Raw genomic sequence first — 23,246 nt, forward strand, 5'->3', positions numbered from 1 at the left:
GAAGTTCCTTTCCCTACAGTGAAGGATGAAGGCTGCTTTTTTTAAGATTTTACAAGTGGTGGAAAAATGAAGCAGAAGCTACATTTATACATGTAGTTTATATATACATATATTTGCAAGAGGATATAACCATATCTCTAGCAATCTAGCTAAATTTAATTAATTCATTAAATTTTGTAGTTTTGCATCTACAAAATGCTAGATATTTGAACTTCCCATTGTATAAGAAAAAATAATGTAAAAATGTAGCTTTTAAAACTTAATAAGGGAATGTGAAATTATAGATTTAGATATAATCTAATCTAAGTAATTGACTTATAAAAACTTATTAAAAAAACTTTCTTTAACAATATTTATTATATGCACGAGTAATCAACAAAACTATATGTATTTAAACTTAATTAATTCTATTTCCTTTTCTTTTTTGTTTTAGCTACAGATAAGTTTAAAAAAGACATCTTGAGTTATGGCTAAGTAAATGGCTATTAGACAAAATCTGAAGTGAAATGATCCATACGAAGTGAGCTAACTGCATTCTGGCATTAGACATAAGTGTTCATGAGCAACTAAGCCACTATAAAAAAGGGTTGCTTTCTACCCCGTCTCTAATAACATGTTGGAGTAATATTTTGGCATCACTGATAGTTGCTTTATGCTGTGAATTTATATCATCATACATATTGAGGACAGAAGAAACCCCTGTGGACATCTTGTCTCACCTAGCATAATACTTGCCACAAAGATTTTCTATACAAATCTTGTTGTATACACCTTGAAAGTTTTATTCTACCAGTTTACCACTTGTATAAAAACTCCTAGATAATGCTTTCAACCATTACCTTAGTAGCAGAACTTCAGCAAAAAAGGAGCTATAAACATGTAACTCAGACCTTTCCTATTTTGCATGTTGAGATCCAGTGTAACTGAAGTCCAGATTTTGCCTGTTCTTACACCGACATTCATTAGGGGGGGAAAAAAAAAAATTGAAAAGAGACTAAGGGTTCTGGGGTGACATTATGATGCTTGTATCCCCAGTCGTCTGTTCCGTTTATGCTGGATATTAAGTTCTGCACCTTTAAGGCTGGCTCTGAGAGTGAAGTGGGGGAAGAAGAAACGCAGTTTGTTTGCAGAAACTGCACTCACTTGCCCACATACATCTCTGGACTGTGGTGTCTGCAGCACGGACAGACAACGGGACAGAGCTCTCCTTTGCTTTTAGTTCGTTTTTAGCTAGCTGAGGCAGAGAAGTTCCCCGGGCAGGTTTTTTTTTTCATTTTTTCTTGGATCTGTTCAAACCTGCTCTGGACTGAAAACCCAGACAAACCCAGGGAGCTTACGCCTGTGGCCCACCGGGGCACGGGCCTCGGCACTTTCCAGCACCAGAGGGACTGATCAGAGAGTGAGCGAGCTGAGCTGCACCCCATGAAAAGGACTTTTCTGGATTTGCTAAACCAATTGGGGAAGGGGCTGCTGTAATTTGTTTTCTGGAGGGACTCCATTCGGAGATTTTCTGCCGAATTTGCCCTAAACCAGGACACTAAGTAACTCTGAAATCCAGTCAGCTAGACAGAATTCTAAGCATCCCTTATTCTCTATTAACCCTAAGCATATTTTGGTTTTTACATACTAAAAAGCCGAACAGATGAATTTTACAGGACAGTAAATTTCCTTATAGAATAATTTAGCATCTGATACTGTATCATCATTACTGACTATTTCTAGCGCCACCTGACTAATGGAAAACTCAGACTATTCACTGAGTCCTCATAGAGATATAGTGAATGCCATTTCTTTCTATCTTTAGCACACTTTTATAGCGTTCGACAGGGTTCATGGGGCTTAACAAGCTACTATTGGTTAATACATATTGTTTTACATTCTTTTCCATGTACACAATGCCATTGTTTGTCTTTATTCTCACTGTTCCAGGAGAGTTTCAAGGACACTGCCCTTAGAATTATTGCCTGGATTGAAAGCTGGGTTGTGCAGACAGGCTTTTACTAAAATATCATGCCCTTGTTCTGCTAAAATATTCTCTACAGCTGACTTTGCTGTTCACCCCATTACTATTTATTATTTCAATATGTGAGTCAAGCTCTTTCCAAACACATGGAATGATGCAGTTATTTTTAACAGCCTGCATGGAAATGTCTTTCCCTGTCAAGCCAATGGATCACAACAGAATTCAGTGCAGCACTGGCAAATTACACACTGCTATGTAATCCAAGCAACAGCCCAAAACGATGAAGTAAAAGGACACATGAACTGTCAGTTCAAAAAAACTTTGGCCAAATTTGCTAGTAAGAATGTGATTAAAGAAAAAGTGTTGAAATGAACATGTTAGTAAACAGCATGTCCAACAGCTGCCTCTTTTCCCTTGTAAACCCTGCCAGCTCTTTATAATGAATATTGTCACTATCTTAATGAAATTTGAGTTTAGATTACCTTTCATTTTTCATATTTATCAGAGGAATCACTAAGGACAGAATCAAAAACAATGGAAAGGTTTGAGAGGTAGAGATACTAAAATTTAAGGTCTTCTAATTATAGTCCTACATTTTATTTCATTTTCCTCGTTCAATTCAGATTTTATAATGACAACTACCTGCTTATACTTCACTAATCAAATAATGAAAAGGGTCCTAGGACTACTATGTCATTACATGTATTTTGTAGAATGGCTTTAAAAACAATTTATATTTATGGGAATACAAATATAGATCTTGAGGATTTGTAATTTGTCAAAGAAAATACACTTGCCTTCCAGAACAGAATTGCTAGAAGTTACAGACAATGGCATTCATCTTGGCTAACTTTATGTACAAGTACTAATGTACTGTTTATTTAGGCAGCAGGACTGCTTAAATTTGGAAAGATGTGATAGCATTCTAGTAGGAATGCATTTTTTTCAGTTTTAGTATACTTCAAATAATTACTATAAGGGAACCAAGAGCTTTACAGTTTTGGTTTTTCCCTTCATAAATTTATGTTCCTGATACAAAGTACAAACAATAATCCCAGCTGTCTGCAATTTAGCTCACCTTATCATCCTGAGCAGTCCAACTCTGTCTCATTATGGACTTTGTAGTTAGGTTCTTTTTCCCTTTGAACTGAATATTGATGTGAGGGAGGCAGTTTTCTCTTGTTCAGTCTTGGTTGCTTATTCTTTTCTTATCAGCATTACAAGGTACAAGGAGCTATGTGCACTATGATAGAAAGGTGTAAAATGGCTAACAAAGATCCTCTTCAAGGTCTTTTATATGTCCATTTACCCAATTAACAAATGCCAAGTAAATTATTTTTCTTAGTGACCCAATGACCCAACACCTGTGTACTGCACTGCGGCATTCCTTATCCAATCACTTACTACCACCCAAAAACCTCTAGGAGAAGAACATGAAGAAGAAAGAAGGGACAAGAGACAACACCCTAAATCCTCCATCTTGTCTTCTGTTCTCTAAACTACTTTTTCACCCAGTGATTTAAGAAAACTTTCTAATCTACACACTTACACTTTTAGCTTTTTCCATCTGACTTTAACATTTGTTCTCATGTATCACCAGGAAAACATGCTCATGAATTTCATGTTACATGAAATTCAGTGTTTTCTGGATCCCAAAACTAAGTATCAGAAACACTCTGTATCCTAGACTCCAACACAACTCCAGCTGTAGAAACAGTAGCAGAAACACCTGAAGGAGGAAAATGAGCAGCTTAGCTTCTCTAAAGCAAACTCTAGCCACAGCAACATGCCACTCGCTGTTTCTGATTATCACTGCTTTATGCAGCCTTTGCTGCCTTTTTTAGAGTTTTTCAGTAGTTCCAGTTCATTACAAAAGCTCTCAGAAGGAATGTAGCTACACATTGCCCAAATAAGTTGTGAATACCTCATCCCTGGAAGTGTTCAAGACCAGCTTGGATGGGACTTCCTGGCTCCTTCCATGAGGAGAGGCATTAATAGTGCCAGCACCATGGCTGCCACCACTGACTGTGCAGCAGTGGCAGGGCTATATGGCAGACGGTGAAAACACAATGAGTAATTCCCCAATGTGAAACCTAGATGAAATCAACCTATCAGTGCTGTGGGATCCTGCAGGAACCTTTGCATTAGTGGAACTTCTTGGCAATGGTACCTACAAGCATCAGTTTTTCTTCTAGTCAGAGAAGAGGAAAACAACAATGTGTGAAGGAAAACAACATGGCTGCTGCTCCAAAGTCAGTGGAAAAGAAGGGGAGGTGGTGCTGCAAGCATCAGAGCCAAAATTCCTCTGCAAGCCATAGTGAGAACTATGGTGAAACAAACTGGCCTCCTGAAATGTATGAAGGCAACAGGGAATGGAGAGATCCACTTGCAGCCCATGGGAAAAGTGATCACGCCGGAGTGAGTAGATGCTAGAGAAAGCTGTGATCCAGCAGGAAACCTGAATAAAGGAAGAGCACCCCTGCTTCCAGAGATAGAGGGCCCTTGCTTCCAAACTGGAGCAGTCTATCCTTAGAAGATGTCACCCCATGGATGTGTGACCCATGCCACAACAGTTTTGGGAAGACTGTTTGCCTGTGGAAAGGGACAGCTTTAGAGAAATTACTCCTCACCCTGGGCAAACAGAAGATCTCAAATGATGAAGTGACCAGAATCCCCATGCCTTGTGTCTCTGCACTGCCTTTGGGAAGGAGTGGGGGGCTGGGGGGAAACAAGGTGTTTTAAAGACTTATTTTACCTTTCATTATCCTCCTCTGACTCTCTTAATAATAAATTTCCTTTATACCTTTAAATGTGAATATGTTTTGCCCTTAGAGTGTTTTTCTCCCAGTCCTTATCTCAAGTCATGGCCTTTCGTTAATTTTTTTGCCTTTCCTCTGCCCAGCTATAGCAGGAGAGGGTAAGTGAATGACTTTTGTGGGTGCCTGGCATTTGGCCAGTGTCAAACCACGATGGAGACCCAGCCATGGTTTTACCCTCTGTTCTGTGTTCCTCCTTTGGCATTTGTGAGAAGTGTGGTGGTGTTTTAAACTTGAACTTAAGACGTGGAGATCAGTGTCACCTTAGGGTAACAGAATGAAAAGTAATTGGCGATGATGGTTGTGTAATAGATGAAGGGATGCAATGTCCATCAATTAGAAAACAGGGGAAATGAAGCAGCCCTATTCACTGCTCTAAGGTTTAGCTGGTGTCTGAGCAGTGTGGCTCTGGTAAGTGATTTTAAAATTTTGTTAGAGTCTGATCCTACTGGCTAAGGCAATCATATAGAAATTGAAAAACCTCATTAAATCTTGTCTTTTGTTTGGGGAGAGAGAAAAGAAGAAGAGTTCTAATATGTAATAATGGACTTCACTCTTGAAGATAAAACAGGAGACAATTGGAAATTGTCCTGGTTTATACTTTCCTAGAAATAGGAAATGTAAACATCTGAAAATGTTACACTTGGAAGGTACTCTCTTGATGACAACTCACCTAAAATCTCATACTTCTGCTTTTTCTGTAGAAATAACATGCTGAGAAATTGTGTATCATTGGCTAAGGTGAAATCTTAAGCAAGAATCAAATTCTTAATAAATAAGAAGCACTATGCACAGACATTTATTCTTCACAGTTAGTAAAGCTTAAAGCTGTCTGGTTTTGCTGGCATCTCATGAGATTTCACTGTGTCAGATAGTCAAGAAATCAAGTGAACATGAGTTTTATCATTTATTGAACATATGCTTCTTTTATTCAATGGCACAAAATTTAGGTTTGAAGAATTGTAATTTCTTTCAGTCCAAGCAGACAGGTCTCTCAATACAGGTATTAAATGGCATTTATTTTTTAACAAAACAATTATTTATATTGATCTTTTTAATTTGTTCATCTCTACATTACTTCCTCCAGTAGTCAGTTGCTCTATAAAACTAACAAATCCTCATTGGAGAGCTGTTAACCAGAGACTATTTGAACTATTTTATTTCAACTATGAGTTGAACTATTTCACAGTTCAAGTGAAAATGTACATAGTGACTTGCTTGGTTTGGTTTCTCCTGTTCTCCATAATATCTGAAAACTTTGTATTACTTAGTAATTCAATGCAATATAACTGACATGAGAAAGGTTTCAAAACTGATGTCTGAAGTTTTAACTTTCCTTTACAGGAAAATTATTTTGCTATGTTTCCTGCCATCACCCCCCTGAAGAGTTTCAAAGTCTTGCAAGACAATTTGATGCTTTCAGGATAGTTTCAGTGCATGTTCTTCCTTTTTTGTCATTTTGAATCTTAAAAGTTTCAGGAAATATAGAAAATTATGCTTAAAACAAGCAACAATTCAGTCAAAGGAAATTCACTGATTATAACATGATAGCAGAGTGCCTTCCCCGTACAGAAGTCCTTTTTATGTGTAAGAAGAGAAAGGCATGAAAAGGAACATCCAGCCTGCAGCTTGGGAGGTCCCAGCAGAGAGAGAGGATGTGGACAGGTGAAGTAAGCTCAAGCAGTTCATAAACATGTCAACTCACAGCCTCAGCCTGTCCCAGAATCCACAAAAGTCACAGGGGTATGAGTTCTGAAAATGCTTTTGTTCACCTTCTTTGGCATTTAGATAGAATATCTTGATTATGTATATGGAAGTAATAATTTACAAGGGAGTGCTCCAACAAGAATGTATATTGAGACATTCCCTGTATAAAATTTGCTGAAAATGCAGTATACAAAGTAGTTAACAGTTTGCAGTATATGACCTCTTGGTTTTTCATTGTTATCCTGAATTTTCACGTGACTTATTTGATATTATATCTCAATTATATTAATGTTTTTTAATTATTATTTTTATTTTTCAGGTCTGGCAAAATGTCTCAGCAGAGAAAGAGAATTTTCATGTGGTCTTGAAAAAAGAAGAAAATCAAAGCACCCAGGAGTGTGATTCTCAAGATGTAAGATTAGCTTACCTGAAAAACAGGGCCTAATCTAGGCTGTAAGAAAACATGAATGCTTTAGGCAACTCTCAATGGGACTTTTCCTATTCAAGATGGTAGACATATTTTATGAGCCAGTTATGTATTGAAGTGCTGGGGAGCAAAGGCTCTTTGCTGTGAATCTGTGCATATATAACATCTGGGCTTCTTTTAAAAACTGCTTAATAGAACTGGTAGAGCTGTTGCAGGAAGAGTAGTGGTACATATTACCACTTACATATCTTTACGTATCTTTTTATTTACATACCTTATACATATGTAAACATAAAGATATTTGTTTACATATCTTTACATATCTTTATATTTATTACTAATTTATTTATTTCTAATTTCTAATTATTTTATTTCTAGCACAGCCATCACAGATGTTTCATTTGATAAACCAAAACCTTTGGGGAGATATATGACATGACAGCATAATAGTTGAAAGGATGTGATATCATTCACTGCCAGTCTAGAAAAGCTGCAAGCTGTGTTTTTCTTATTATAGCTCTGATAGAAAGCTAAATCTGGTGCTTTTACTGAGACAATACACCCAGTCAGACAACATGATAAGAGCTCTTAACAGAAATCTCAAATGCATGAATCATGGCTGTAATTATAAAGATACAAATAGAACAGGAAAAAAACCAGAAAAAATGAGCAAGACAAATTTTGTTGAGAGAGTCTGCTCTGACTGTTGAGGATTTTCTGCTCACTAGTTCAAAAAGTATAGTGCTTTTTGACTAATTTGCAAGTGAAATATATATATTTAATATATTGTTGTATCTTGAGATAAAACAAAATCCTGTGGATGTAACTGGGTAGCTTGCTATTAGTGATCATGGCAGTGTGAAGAAAACTAGAAAACAATTTTAGATAGTTCAGTATACAATAAATTATTTTTAAAAATTATACACTATCCATTTATTACAAATATGTTACAAGTTTATTCAGTTATAAGTTACCTCCCCTCTGCCACATACTCTACAGAACAAGAAATTGCATATCCATAAGTGTACATACTTTCCTGTTGCACATTTCTTAATGTCTATAGGTAAAGAAAACTTATTTTGCTAATAAAAATTGAAGGAAGAAAAGAAAAACATGTAAAATTATGAAGATGGAGTGAACTCTGTTTAGATTATGACTAGAGTTATACTCTGACTTAGTTATTCCTTGGAAAAGTTATGGAAGATTTGATGAAATGTAGAATACTTCCAGTAGAGACTGAAGTAATTTAGGCTAAATAGTTGTGTAAGGAAGTTTAAGCAGCACTTTTTTATAGAAGTGACTACATTAAAAGAGAAAGAAAAAGAAAAAAACTATTAACATGTTTCAAAAATCAAATGAGTGTTTAATTTCTGTATCAAGTACTGTGATGAAAGACACCTATAAGAGTCACTTTTCCATAAAATCAAGGTTTTAGTTATTTAGATTAGCTGGTGGTTGTTTTTTGTGCTTCTAGCAACTAGTATTTTTAGCTGTTTAGTCAGTCAGCAGACAGACACACTGTCCATCTGAACATCGGCTAACGTGGACATAAAAATAGTGCAGGTTAACATTGGGCTAGCCATCTCTTCATCATCATCATCATCATTATCATCTCACATTAACACAGAAAGAGAGACACAAGGAAGAATTCAAATTATTAGCTTTGAGAACTGAACTAAAAATGTCTCTTTCCACAATTAACCTTCATATATTGGTATTAGAGATACCACCTTAAGTTCTGAAAGAACTGGAAGGAATTTATTTTCTCAAAGGATCATATTACTTCAGTAATACAAAGCTGCAATTTGTACCTGTGAACACTATCACTTGGAGAAAATTCAACACTTGGGAAGAGTTTTTATTGTATTTTCGTCATTACTTGGCCGTGTGTAATTTTTTTCTGAAGTTTTTACAGCTGCTTAACTCCCAATGAAGGGAGATTAAGGTTGGACGGTTAAGGACATATGACCAGCTGTAATACAGCATTTTTAAAGAAAAATTAGTGAAGATGTACTTAAAACTCAGTTGCTTAGAAACCTAATATTTCAGCAATCCTTTCTCAGAACTTTACAACTATTTTTTTATTGTGTCTCTGATAAATAAAATGTGATTTATATTTTGGAAGAATTAGGGTAGTGAAGACTAACTAGAGAAGAACATGTACTCTTACAGATATTAAGGCAAAAAATAAAGCAAAATGGTTAGTTGCTGGTATTTTTAAGTCTGTATGGCTGGGCATCTCTGTCTTAAATTTGTGATCTTTCTGCAATTTTTTATTTATGGGGTTTATGCCTGTTCACAATAATCAGTGTAGTTTACATTAGAACAAATACAAATGAAAATTTATTGACAAATGGAATGCAGACTAGCAAATCTGGAAATTAGACACTGCTGATATTTATCTGTAAGGAAATTTGACACAGAACTAGTAATAGCCAGAAGTAGGTAGGGTATCCTGTGATAGATTATCTGAAATTCATCAAAAACCAAAAAATGCTAACTTCAATATTCTTGTAAAAGTTTCCATTTTTTAGAGTATTTGTACTTTATTAGACACATATTGTCAATAATACTAATTTTTCTTACCCTTATCCAGGGATGTTTTCCTGTGTCTGGCTCCTGAAAATATTTGGGCAGAACTCTCCCCTGTATCCCTTCCTTTTCGTATCTTCCCAAAAGCTTTTGGGATTTTGGCTTTTATACCAGAATTTACTTTATTCTCTTTACATGTCAAATAATTCTTATGTATGGATGCTAAATATGAGCAAAAGCAGGGAGCACAGTGACTGTAGAAGAGCAGGCCACATAACTTTCTCAGTCTCGCCTGAGAAAGTGACCTGGGAAATCATAAGGAAGAATTAAAACAATCCTTAGTGGTAGAAGACAGCCTTGCAGGTGCTGTTTGTCAGTTTCTTGTTTTTTTGCAAGAGAAGGTTGAGGGGTGGTGTACCCCACTGACCAATGATGGTGATGTGTTAGTTCACTAACCAATAAGAGTTTTACCTTTCTGCACTTTCATGTATCAGTCTATAAAAGAAGATCTGAGGTAATAAACCTTGCTCTCCTGTTCAGCTCACAAGAGAGTCTGTGTTGTGCTTCTTGCCGTTCCAAATAGTGCGACACCTATGCATGTAACATATCATTTAAAACTACCTATTTGGTATTGCTAAAACATCAAAGAATTTATAAAATGATTCTTTGTTTCTCTGTTGTCATGTTAAATATTTTGTTTTGTCCTTGTAGAATCTTCTTTGATAAATATAAGTGACAGTGCTTTTATTTACTGCCTTAATTTCCTGAAGTAAAAAACCACTACATGTTCATTAATCATTCAATGACAAAGGACATTGTGTACTGGAGCCAAAATTGTACACATTTCTAAGCAATCACAGCATTTTGCTTCATTTTCTTAAATCAGTTCCAGTTGCAGAGCTTTGATCACATTGTACTCTCCAATTGTTTACCAAAGGAAGTAATAAGAGAAAAAAAGTAACTATTTTAATAACAAAATTTCAGACTAATAAAATCCTTAAAGTAAATTTGATTCTGTAAATGAGGACTAGGAAGGTCATAAGAAGTTATATCATCTGAGTTTAACCATCTCCTCAGTACACTGTGATCTAAAACAGAAGGCAATGAAAAACTGCAGAAGTGTCTTCTGAAAAGGTATATGCACATTTCACATACTTCTTGCTCTGTATCTTTCTTCTAAACAGTGAAGGTTAAAGCAGCTCCAATACAGATCTGTAACAAATTCATGAGCAAATCTGATAAACATATCTTTGAATAAACTGTGAACCTAACTTGGTCAATGACAACTAAGATAATCGGTTTGTCAGTTGACCTAACCACACCATCTTTTTCTTCTATATGTGGTTTATTTTTTATTAACTCAGTACTTTCTCTCCCATCAGACTCTACAAACACCTTCTGTATCTGCTTTTTGTGCCCTCTGAAGCCAAAAGGAGTAGCGATGCAAAGGAACACTAGAACTCTAATGTCTGGTTAACTAAATCTGTATGATTCTCTTTAGGAGCAGTGGAAATATTTTCTATTTGCAAAAGCAGTTATAAATGCCACTTACTTAAACTTGATTTCATGTTCACTTGTGATTTGATTATTTGACCTTAAATTGTTATGAATTTTTTGACCATAAAGCCAGTTCTTGCTGAGTTGATACAGTAGAAAACCCTTCTAGTTACATTGCTCAGCTGTTCTCAGATAAAGTTGCAAGTCCATAGCTAATGGACATGTTGAGTTCTAACTAGCTTGTTGAAAATTTTTTAAAGATGCACACTTAGTTTATCCACCTTTGTCATTTATCCATCCAGCTGTGAAGCTCTCCAACTTTGCAGTGTTATTTACTAGAACTGAATACCATACCTTATCAAATTTTGTGTGTATTACTGATCAAGATGCAGATTTTATAACCAGAATTTCACACACATACTTTGTTAATTGGACTGCATGCTATAGTGAAGAAAGCAACAGGGCATTTCAAGGCATAGCCCCCATCTCAATTTTTTTGTCATGTTAAATTTCTCACTTTCTGCTCTTGATTTTTTTATTTTGCAAAATGTACTGTTTAAAGGAAAATGCATTTTTATGAAAATTCATTTTACAAACAGACTATTAATATGTTTCCTAAATTTTATGTAGACTAAGTAACAAGTGTTCAACATCACTAAATTTGTTCTGTTTCTCTGCCATATAGAAGAAAATAATAATAAAAATTGTGTTGTGCTTAGCCATAAAAATTGTAAACTAAATATTGGGCAAACTAAATTTTAAGGAGATGTTAAGAAACTATGGAATTTGGAAAGAGCACAGTGAAAACAGTGAAATGGTCTATCCACCTATCAAACACACTTGATTAAAAGTGTTTTTTTCCTGAAATCTCTCTTTGGAAAAGATTATGCTTTCATACTTAGAATTCTCAGTGCTGTGTTTTAGAGCTTTTAATGTTGAGTCTTCAAATGTTAGATCTCTCTTGATGTTTATGATAAAAATACTGTAGATGTAATTTACTATGTTTGTTTTAAAAATACAACAATTTTTGCAAATTATAGGGCAGATATTCCAGACATACCACTTAGAAAACTTAATGGTGAATACACAGAGGAAATACAGAGATTATTCTGTGAAACTGATTTGTTCATGGGTGAAATTTTGAGATCTGTCACTAGTGGTTAAATGCAATTTATAAAATTATTGTAAGTTTTTATTAAAATGAATTAAGGAAAGGGTAGGAAAAAGAGGAGGCAGGGCTCTAAACATCAGAGAAATCTATAGTTTTTTGTCTTATTTCATTGCTTTGAGTCATAAAACTACAAGGACTAATCATTTACTGTCTACGTTGACAAAGACTGGCTATGATGGCAAGTGTTGTAGGTTTGCTTCCTGAACTGACATTAAAGTGGATTGCTTGTGTGGGCACATGCAGATGAAATAAGGATAAAATATAACTGATCAATAAGTCTTTATTAAGAAAATATCTCTAGCAGAATCACTCTTCATCTCTGATGAACCTATAAATGGGACAGTTTCAGCTAAAGCTTTGAGAAATATTAAGCTTACCTTGGAATGAGGAAAGCAATGAAATATTCTAAATGCCCCTTCCAACTTGGTGAACTTTTTGACCAATGAACTAACTGAGTCTCCAAAATGTTAGGAACTGTGCTTCTCCATGAGATCAGGACTTCTGCCATCCCTGCTCCCTTTGAAACTGCCAACCTCATGCTCATTAGAAAGGGATGCAGAAGAAAACACAGAAAATAGTTAGGAAGAAAAACCCATTTAGTTCTAAATGCAAATGGCAGGAAGTAAACTTCTGCAATTAAGTTAGAATTTGAGAATATTGTTGGATTTTTTCTTTTGTTGTGCTGTCAGTTTCACAAATGCAGAAGAGTATTTTTTAATAATCTTGTATGCAAAGTTCATGAGAATTCAGCATTTTGCCATGCTAACAATAACTTAAACTTTTTAAATTGTTGTGGTATTTTAGTCATCCAGTATTTTTCAGCTAGATCAAAGCATGATGTTTTGAATTGTCTTCTTACTTTATATCAGGTCTTGCCCTCCTTTTGGTGGTATTTAGTCTTGCCCACCTATGCTGTATTTTCTCCCTTTTGATCTGCACTCCTTATCTACCTGTTACTTCAGACACAAACAAGAAAATAGCAACATTATTACTGTCTTGACCTCACGTTCACATACTGCCTTTCTGTATTTCTGAAAAGATATTAGCTAATGTTCAAAGGGTCATCACCTGGCTATACATTAGCTGTTGGTGTTGGAGATTTTTCTTCCTAAAAAAATTTTAGTATGTAGCTTAAAAGCCTGCTTAAACTTCTCTGGAAGCACCAAGGAGAGGGACAAGCAAAAAATCATTTCATATTTATTCCAAACTCATTACACCTGCATTGCTTCCAGAGATAAATGTGTTTTGTTCAAAGTCTTCAGATGGTGAAAGGTAGTGCCTCTTTCCTGCCCTTGCTTGAAGCCAGCACAGATTTAAAACTTACCTATGAATAATAGAGATTATGTGCAAGCAGAACTCTTAAAATTTTCTTCCCAATAGTGGGGGAAATAATCCATATTGTGAAGTGTTATGTTACACTTGGTATGAAAACTAGAACATCCTTGAAGTACTCCTGGCAATATTTTAAATTACAACCTGCCTTGTTATGATGGTACAAGAGGATTCAATTGAGTTGTATTTAGCTAACAGGACTGACTTGAGATTAGGTGGGATTTTTTACATTCTAAATAGCTTCTTCAAAGATGCTTTTACTCTTTTGTTAGCATTTTATTAACATTTGAGTAATAATCTTTCAAAAAAAATTCACTCTTTGGAAGAAAAGCAATTTATCTTTCTCTGATACAAATTGAGAAAGCTGCTGTTTGCCCTGTTGTGTGTCTCTTTGTTCAAGCATATGTTGAGGGGCATTATTTACTGTTTAGTAATCACAGTGCAAGGTACTGGAATGCCTGCTCTTGTGAGGGAACAAAGAGTTCCTCCTGGACATGACCCTCAGATATTGAAACCTTGATTCAAAGTTTGGCATGATCCAAGTATGTACTTCTAAAATCTCATTTCCATGAGATAAAAAGCCACCCTAACAACATTTCAACACCTTTACTTTCCAAAAGCAATTATTTTTGCTTTTTGATCATTTCTACCGTGTCAAGCTGTCATTCTGTCCTTTTGTAATGAGTGTTCCTCTCACAGGAGGGAATCTGACAGAAAGAAAGTCACATAGATAAACGTACAAAACAATTCACTACTTGGCTTAGAGGAAACTAGCAACTATAACAAAAGTTTAATATTTTACTTTCTTTGTCTGTCACCTAAGGTTGTAAAAGGTATTGTAGTATATTTGGTTTAAATTTCTCCACTGGTCTTTAGCTGAGGGACACAAACATAGATGTACTGTGTGTATTTGTATATTTATGCATTTATATATGCATATATATGTATATATATATATAAGCATATAAATACACACAGAGGTGTGTGTGGGGGTGTGTGTGTGTATGCATGTGTTTATACATATGTCTGTGATCATATGTGGATGGGATTCAGTTTGGTTTCTGTTAAACCCAGTTTACAGATACAGTAGGTTATGTTAATACTCATCTGACTCAGTTTAGGAAACAAACTGATAAAAAGCCACAACCACTGTATATGTGTGTGTGTATATATGTATAAATATATATATATATATAAATATATACGTATGTATACATATACACACACATATATATGTGTGTGTGTATGTGTGTGTATGTGTGTATGTGTGTATATGTGTGTGTGTGTGTGTGTGTGTGTGTACACCTCATCAATAGGAGCTGGTTACAATCCTGGCTATTGAACTGTTGTTGACTGATGGCATATTGAAAGTCATTGCTGTTGTTCAATATGTAATTTATTTGGAAATTATATACAATGTTTCACAGTGACAAGGAATCAATAATGAATGTTATACTTTAACAACATAAAGACATTCTTTAGAAAAAGTCCCTACTATCTCTCTCTAACAGTGATCCATATGGTGTGCTACTAAAAAGAAAAGAACTCTTGAGTGAACAAATATGAAATACATCAGACTTAAGTCTTTATTGGTCTTTTCCTATTAAGATAGACTTTGTTGTCTGTTCTATGAAAAGAGTATGCAAGACTACTCACTCATAAAGCATTGGCTTTATAATTTGCTTTTATTTTCTCTAAGGCAGATCTGGTTATTTTTTTTCTTCCTTTACGTATGTCTTAAGCAGTTGACCTATAGCTTTATTAATGTCAATTAATAGTTTTTGCTTCCTATCTCCTATAAATTATGCTGGTGAAATATGTTACCTGATTTCACATTCCAGTATGTACAGTCAGAGCAAATTCTGGATGTATAAATTATCTTATATTTAATTCACATTATTTCTGTCCTCTTCATGATACAGTTTGGAATACTGTTCATTGTTTGACCTATAGTATCTTTTGTCCTCAAGCTGCAAATCTAGAAGTCACCCAAACCCTCATTTTTTCTGAACATGATTAATCTTCAAATATTTTTTTAAAGTCTAGATTAATAGTAAATAATTTAAATGGAAGTTTTGGCAAGACTACACTTATAAGGTTTTGAAGTACTAAAAGTCCACTAAAAATTGCTATTCTCTCATCTGACTTTCTAGTCTTCATCTAAGACAAACCACACATTTGTTTGATATTTTGTTTGATTTTTTTGTCATGAAAGGAGTAGATGCTTTAGGAATAGAATTTATTTTAATCAATATTGCCTTGATTATTCCCTATACTAATGCAACTTTTATTTTCCATTGTCTAGAGTGGGAAAATATGAAAAAGAGTTCCCCACATGAAATCTATTTGCATCTTCTCATAGGCTCAACTTCAATACCTTAAACATTGCTAAACCCCCCCACTTTTACACTGGAAAGCATCTTTGATGACTTAAAACTTTTAAAAAGCCCTGTCATTTTCACTCCATTTAAATGTATCAGTTTTAATAGGAAAACAATTAGATAAATTTCAATGTGGACTCAGATTAATGACCAAATATTATGACTATTTTACTGTATTTCATGTTTCAACTCCTTTTCCTGTGGTATCACTAATCCTGGTCCAAAAGGGACTTTGATTTAAGTACAGTAGAATTTTCAGTGTTGTGTAAATATCTGGTTTCATATCTGGAGATATCCTTGGTTAAAAATGTACTTTTTAATTTTATTTATGCTGTGCAACTTTGTTTTCCCAGATATTAAAAAGCATATTGACAAAGAATATATCATTATTCCTTGAATAAAACGACTGCAACTAATGTAACAAGATTTTGCACCTTGAGAGTCATCTGACTTCCCCTTTCAGTGACTTTATGTTCCCATTCAGGGATTATTATACCTAAGAGATCTAGAGTTTAGACAAGACAATAGTAATAGAGAAGTTCTAACTGTAAGGCTGACTTTCAACTGTTTGTTAATATTTCCTTACCCATAAAAGACACTTGTAATGATTTTTCTGTTCCCTAGGACCACTTGTAGGAGTAAACTTCACTATTGGTAATGAGATTTAAACATGAAGAAAAAAGCTGGATAAGTATTAAGTTGTTAAGCTTGCCACTACAAGACTATATTGTTGAAGACTATTACAGGGATCATGGGAGTCTGCGATAAGCTTAGCTACAAAAACTTTGTTCCATTTCATGAACTAGGCTTAAAAGAAGACCCAGTGAATTTTTCTTTTTTTTTTTTGTTTTGTTTAGAAAACTGAATATTTTAGGAAAAAATACGATGTCCTTATCTCTGATATTTGTATTGACAGGTTGCCAAGACATGTTTGGGGAATCATAATGATTCAACATCTCGTTTGAAAGCAGCAGAAACAGAGACAAGCTTTCAGGTATTCTCTTTCAGAGTAATTGTTGGGGTTTTACTGAAAGGTTTTGTGAAATGCAATTACTTGAAGTATACTTATATATTCTTCACCAAGTTCTGTCTCAAAAGAGAAGACTACCTATTTCAGACTATGACTGCATCTGGTTGCACTTCATCTATTCAAAATGTTTTCTGGCTGGTAACAATTTGCAAACTACTAAATATTTAAAGAACTAGTAGACAAGTGACTTAGTAGTCAAATCACTTAATTTGATAGTGTGATGTCTATAGCTCTGGAAGCAGGAGCATGGAAAGATTTCCAAAATAATTATATATATATATATATATATATATATATATATGTATATATATATATCTCATATGCAATTATATGCAATTATATGAAGCTGCGTGCAGAATCAGACTTGTATGGTTTTGCACTATGAAAGTTGTTAAATATGCTTCCTTTAGTAGAGATCAGGACCCCTTTCTAGGCACAGTTGGCAAATACCATATTCTGCTGCAATAGTTTGTGATTGGCACATCCGTTTAATAAAAATACAGCTCTATGTGCACTATTGCCATGGATTTTTAGCATGTTTTTTTTATTTTTGCTTATGTGTATCATATACACCATGTTTACACTGATGATGTTTTCACCTCTGCAGAAGCTGCACAGCCCTCCATGGACTAAACCTGAAGATAAAAGATCACCTGAAAAAAATGAGAAAAAATATGAAAAATCAGTTAGTATACAAGAAAACAAACACTAAATTCTACTAATCTGCATTGAAAAATGCCAGTCATTTCCATCCTCATGTTCTGTTAGCACAAAGGCATGAAATGTCCCAGGTTTCTAAAGCATGCGTTTTTCACTGTTTTATGAATGTCTGTAAATTAGTCTAGAACACACCAATTGGTACCTTACAGCAATAATCAGAAATGGATGTTTGAAGAAATGTTTTGTAATTCAGTCCAGTTTTTGAACTCTTATTCTACCTTATTATTAGTAATTGTATACTTAATTATTATTAGTAGTAATTGTAATTATTATTATTAGTAATTGTATGCTATAAATTACTTTCTTTGTAAACAGTCACTCTCAAGTATTTTCTCAGTCTGTTTAATGTAATTTTGTGGCAGATTAAGTTTTAAGATTAAGGGGCAGTCAGTGTGTGTGGGGAAAATATCTGTATAACCATATTTGAAGTACAGTCCTTAAGTGCAACTGTAAAAAGAGAGCTGTGCGCGAGGGTCCATGTATACTTACCTTTTAGTAATTTCCTTTCAAATCTACTTACACAATAAAATATTTTATTTTGTTCTTTTTTTTCCTCACTGCTATATTAACTAGTCCATTTTTGAACACTGAAAAGCTGACAGAAATGGAGTTTAAGGGATGGAAATAGAGAGGACCATTACAAATTGCAGGTGGTACTGAGTTATAGTTTCTCAACTTGGATGGCAGCCATAGGAAGTCAGTTTAATTCCTTATATTTGTGCCGATCTCAACAGGATAGAATAGAGAATACTTCAAGGGGTAAAGCCCTATTTTGTCCACTACCGTTGTCCTTTGATCACTCCATCAGGAAGGAGCATATTGATGCAGGAGTAAGCTCTGTCACTCATGGATTCTTTCAGTTTCTCCTTAGTCATATACTGTATGACAAGAAAGCAGAAAGAAAGGGAGGAGAAGGAAGAGAGAATGTTTTGCTTGTTTGTGTGTATGTCATTATTGGTCTAATTTAAGAACTCATATGCCATATCTTGTTGAGATGCACATCTTTCAAGAAGAGTAGGAAAAGCAAATTGCCTGATGCAATGTTATGCTATCCCTAGAAAGAAGTATTTTAAAGCAGTTCTAACTTGTAAACTTCCAGCATTGTCTTAATGCACACAGCAGCACATTTTTTACTAGATTTAAAGTAGTTATAATAATTTACCTTTTGTTGCTTTGTATCAATTTAAATGCAAATAGACAAATCCTTTATTTCACTTAGTGGTATTCTGTCTTCAGTTTTATCATTTAAGATTTTACCTCTCCTTCAGCAGTCTCTTTCAATACCCACCTTTTCCTTGCTGGTATGAATAATCTTTCATCCTGACTTTGAGCACTTTGAATATTCTCCTCTACTCAAAGGTAGATAGTTGCAGAATGGTAGGTTTCTCTGCCTTGAGAAAATACAGTTTTAAAAAGAAGAAAACCTCATGAGCTGACCAAATGATGACAAACTACAGCCTAAGACTATTCATTTTAAGGGTCAAAAGAAATGGAATCGTGGCCACAAAATTAATCAGAAAAGAGATGGGGCTTTTTGCCTCTGATCCTAAATCTTGCTGAAGACAGTCTGCTGTCTTTCAAAATTTTGAGCGACTTGTGATCTTGTCATATCTACAGCTGGCATTAATTTCTAGTGATTCCAAAAGTGACATTGGTTTGCATATGACACACCTTAACTGAAAAGTTCATGAAACTCTGTTTCAGTCATCTGTCAAGAAAGGATCTCCACTGGACACTGGTTGAAAGCCTCCAGCAGGACAAAAGCCTGTGAGCACAATGTTTCCTGTAGCTTTAGAAAGAAGCCTTTGTTAAAAGGATCCCCTTCATCAGGCAGCCTGTAGTAGATACCAACTACATGGATCCTTTGCTGTATTGATCAGATTCTTACCTACAGGCTTTTGACTTGCTCATGGCTGTTCTTCAAAGACAGCTCACATTGAATCAATTTCTTGGTGTAGAGGGCAATCTCTCCATCTCCTTCTTCTCCTGTATCTTCTGAACAGGCTGTAGCTATCAGTAGTGATACTCCAGTCATGGGATTCAATCCACCAAGTTTCAGTAATGCAACAAGGTCATAATTTTCTAGCAGCACAGTGGTTTCCAGGTCCTCCTGTTTGTTGCCCATGTTGTATGCGTTGATATAAAGGCACCTCAGATTGCCTGTCAGCCACTTCACCTTCCCAAAGGAACACCCCTCTTCTTCCTTTGATATAATTTTCTGGTGTTTTCCATGTCAGCTTTTTGTCAGGACCTTAGGAGTCCTCAGCTTGTCCCCATAAGACTGCAAGTGCATTCCAGTGTTGCTCACTACAAAATCATTGGGGTGGGCTATCAATTTTAACCCCAATACTTTCTTGCCCCCACCCAGGGCACATCTCTCCCATGCTGGTTTTATTGCCTTTCCCCTTCAAAGCTATCCCTCTCAATCAGCCCTGCCAACTCAAGAACATCATCCTTTTTCTCCTTTTAAACAGGTGAACCCCATCTCTCTCCATCAGGTCTGATGCTATATAAATCACTCCATGATCGAAAAAACTCCAAATTCCACCAATGGCACCAGTCTCTAAGCCACACATTGATCATGCAGATTCTCCTGTTCCTTTTGGCATTCTTCCTTGCTACTAAAGGGCTTGAGGAAAACATCACCTGTGCTCCTACTCCTTCAACCAGTCACCCCAATGGTCTGAAGTTCTTTTTGATTCTGCTAGGATTTGGTTGCATTCACTCGTCAGCCTTGTCACTGCCAACCTCGACAACAAGCAGTGGGAAATAATCAGAGGGCTGAATCATTCCAGGGAGTCTCCTGGTAAACCCCTTACCCACACCCAAGGGAGGCAGCAGAATTCCCTGTCAGATGGCATACATGGCCCCCAGTTCCCCTCAGAAGGGAGTAGCCCAATACAACTACCGTTTATTATTTCTTGTGATCCATCTGGCTGACTGACCTATTCCAGATAAACCCCCAGTCAGACCTTCTTCTCCAATATCGTCTGCCTGACCCTCATGTTCAGAGCCTCATACCTGCAGTTTAAGGGTACCTGGGAAGGTAAGAGAGGCTGGGAGGGGATTCTCCTACCTCCATGAGCAGGGACCTTTTTCCATTCCCCCTCATGTTTTAGATCCCCTCCTTCTGCCTGATGGCGAGAGGATCAGGGCTCACACAACTCTTGCTGAGCTTTGAAGAGTGTGACTCCACCAGTCTATTTCACTTTCTTACTCCCTGATACTCCTCAGCCTGATTAAACTGGGATTCGTTATAAATGGCAATATAGTTTTTGCTTTCATATTTATGTATTGGCTTTTGCAAGTTATTATTGATGACAAAGATTCTGATATAGTACAATTTGTAATCCCTTTTAACTGTTTTTTGATATAGTATAATCTGTCAGCTTTTGTATGCACCCTATAGCTTATATAAATAGTAGTGTGATAAATATATTATAGCTTAGACCTGCACATAGTATTAAAATAGAGACTGTATGCTGTTAAATACTTTAATTTGTGTAACTAACTCACATAATGGTGTGAAATAGCTATAGTGGTTCAATGTATTTGTGGACTATCTCATCTGAATGATAATAGTGACAAGAACCAGGACACCAAGAGAAAAATTTACTACTAACTCTCCAGTTATCAGGAAGCGTGAAAACAACAGAATGGAGTCTTGAGAAGAAATTAAATATATTGATTTAATCTACAGGATGATATGTAGAAAAGTCAAAGGTCAAAACCAAGCAAAAGAATTCACAGAATATGTAAACCCACAGGAATGTTTGAATATGTATAACCCTCATTAATATGCATTTAGCCAATGTAATGAATAGTATACATGAAAATTGTTTTAAGTTAACAGGCTACTTCTGGCAGTTTTCCAGGCACCCCAGCACTGGATATTGTTTCTTTTTACCTTTATTAAACTTAAAAAAAAAATATTAAACAGTGAGCCCTGTTTCTCACAGGATTTTTTTCTCAAAGACACCTTAAACACAGATACACATATTGAGAGACCGCCAGCTATTCACAACCCTTCACAGAAGTAAACGTGAATGCCGTTTATTTCTGTCTCTAGCACACCTTTTATAGGGTTCTACAGGGTCTGTGGGCTAAGCAAGTTACTATTGGTTAACACATACAGGTTTACATTTTTTCTCCCATACACAAGGATATTGTTTTGCTTTACTCTCTCTTCTGCAGGAAAGTTTCAAGGACTTTAGCCTTTAATATCACGACTTATTTCAAAGGCTGGTTTGTGCAGAGAGGCTTTTACTAATATATAAAATATAACAACATACACATATAGAAAAAGTAATTCTCAAAATACATAAAATAGAAGACACACAAATAAAGTCGGTATGTCTAGATATTACTGACTGCTTTGAGATTTTTCCAGAAATTCATCCATTTCTGGAATTTCCCTTTAAGAAATCAAATTTGAGCTTTTCTTCCAACAAGTAAAGAAACAGCCCTAATAGTTCACATGCTTCTATAATATCTTTTAATATGATGGTTAGACTTAAAAAAATGAAAGTAAACTCTCTGTCCTAGGTAACCTAGGTGACCCAAAAAAATAATGTATTTCATATCTTCTCTATGTCAATCTGTGCAGTCTGTTTATTGTCTCTGTAAGATCCTGCAGCTGGGAAGCAAAACCTATGTGTTTTACCCTTGGTTCACAGAAGGGATCCTGTGAGGAAGGGGGGGAAAGGGCAGGGATGGGGGGAAGGGGGAAAAGAGGGGTGGCACACCTTTATAAACAGGGTACAAAGATGCACCCAGCTCTCTCTCTCCAGGCTCCCAAGGGAGTTGCCTTGGGCAGGTCTCCAAATTGCAGCCCAAGAAGATTAATTTCTCAATTTAAAACTGCTTCAGAATGGATTTTACAACACCTTCAATGTTTGTTTTCCTTTTTTTTCTGCCGCTTGTCGGCTCCTATGAGGAAGTGTGAGGAAGGAGGGGGTGTGTTTTGTTCTCCATGGGCTCTGGAGAATTTCAGAATACCTTTCACTACTGCTGCCTGCCACTTTGCTGAGGAGGGGTTGGACTTCCTCCAAGGAGGAGTTGGACCCACTTTTCACTAATTTTCTGGCCACTGCCCAGAGTTACAGCCATGTCACACTGAGGACATGTTGGACCCTGCAACTGACAGGAAGTTTCTTCCAGCATTTTTGGCAGCATCAGTGGCTTTTGGACAAAAATATTTTTTTCCAGGTTATGTTTTGTCCCTGGTTGATTATTATAACCACCATTGGTTATTATCTGGGGGAGGGAGTGTTCTGGGACCATGGAGGCTCAGTTGCTGTGTTGTTTTCCATTGTTTCCTCTCTGGCATGTGGACCAGATGTGAAAAATGAGGTTCACATGTTTTTATATAAAATTAAAAAATTTTAATATAATGACAATTAGGAGATAGAAATAAAGCAAAATGAACAAATAGGGCCAGGTGCCTCAGCATTCAGCCATGAGCACACCTTACTAACAAATGTCTTGCATATTCATAAATGCTTATGTATGATTCAAACATTCCTCTTAAGTTTTAGATGTTCCTTTGTTTAGTTTCAAGTCCCCCCCTCCCCAACAGATCAATCTTTTTGGCTCCATTGAGTCTCACACTCCCCGATAACAGAGGTGCAGTAAATTCTTCCTTTGGAGCACTGGTCAATGCTGTCTTCA

At 35.8% G+C, this 23,246-nt stretch overlaps 1 protein-coding gene across 3 annotated transcripts in view; it reads left to right on the forward strand.

Moving 5' to 3' along the window:
• The window catches only part of LUZP2 (leucine zipper protein 2), a 286,406-nt gene extending 264,893 nt beyond the window's left edge, over positions 1-21,513 (forward strand). For 2 of the 3 annotated variants that reach the window (XM_088058249.1, XM_088058251.1), the window contains 3 exons: positions 6,806-6,898; positions 16,743-16,820; positions 17,464-21,513. In XM_088058249.1, the coding sequence (XP_087914375.1) occupies positions 6,806-6,898; positions 16,743-16,820; positions 17,464-17,568 (276 nt within the window). In that variant the 3' untranslated portion in view covers positions 17,569-21,513. The remainder of the gene's footprint in view (positions 1-6,805; positions 6,899-16,742; positions 16,821-17,463) is intronic. The other variant, XM_088058250.1, reaches the window with a different exon arrangement.
• The last annotated feature ends 1,733 nt before the right edge of the window (positions 21,514-23,246 follow it).

Source organism: Pseudopodoces humilis, chromosome 7, assembly GCF_049639895.1.
Source record: "Pseudopodoces humilis isolate 2021_Gansu_Grassland_sample_001 chromosome 7, ASM4963989v1, whole genome shotgun sequence".
Classification (NCBI taxonomy): Eukaryota; Metazoa; Chordata; class Aves; order Passeriformes; family Paridae; genus Pseudopodoces; species Pseudopodoces humilis.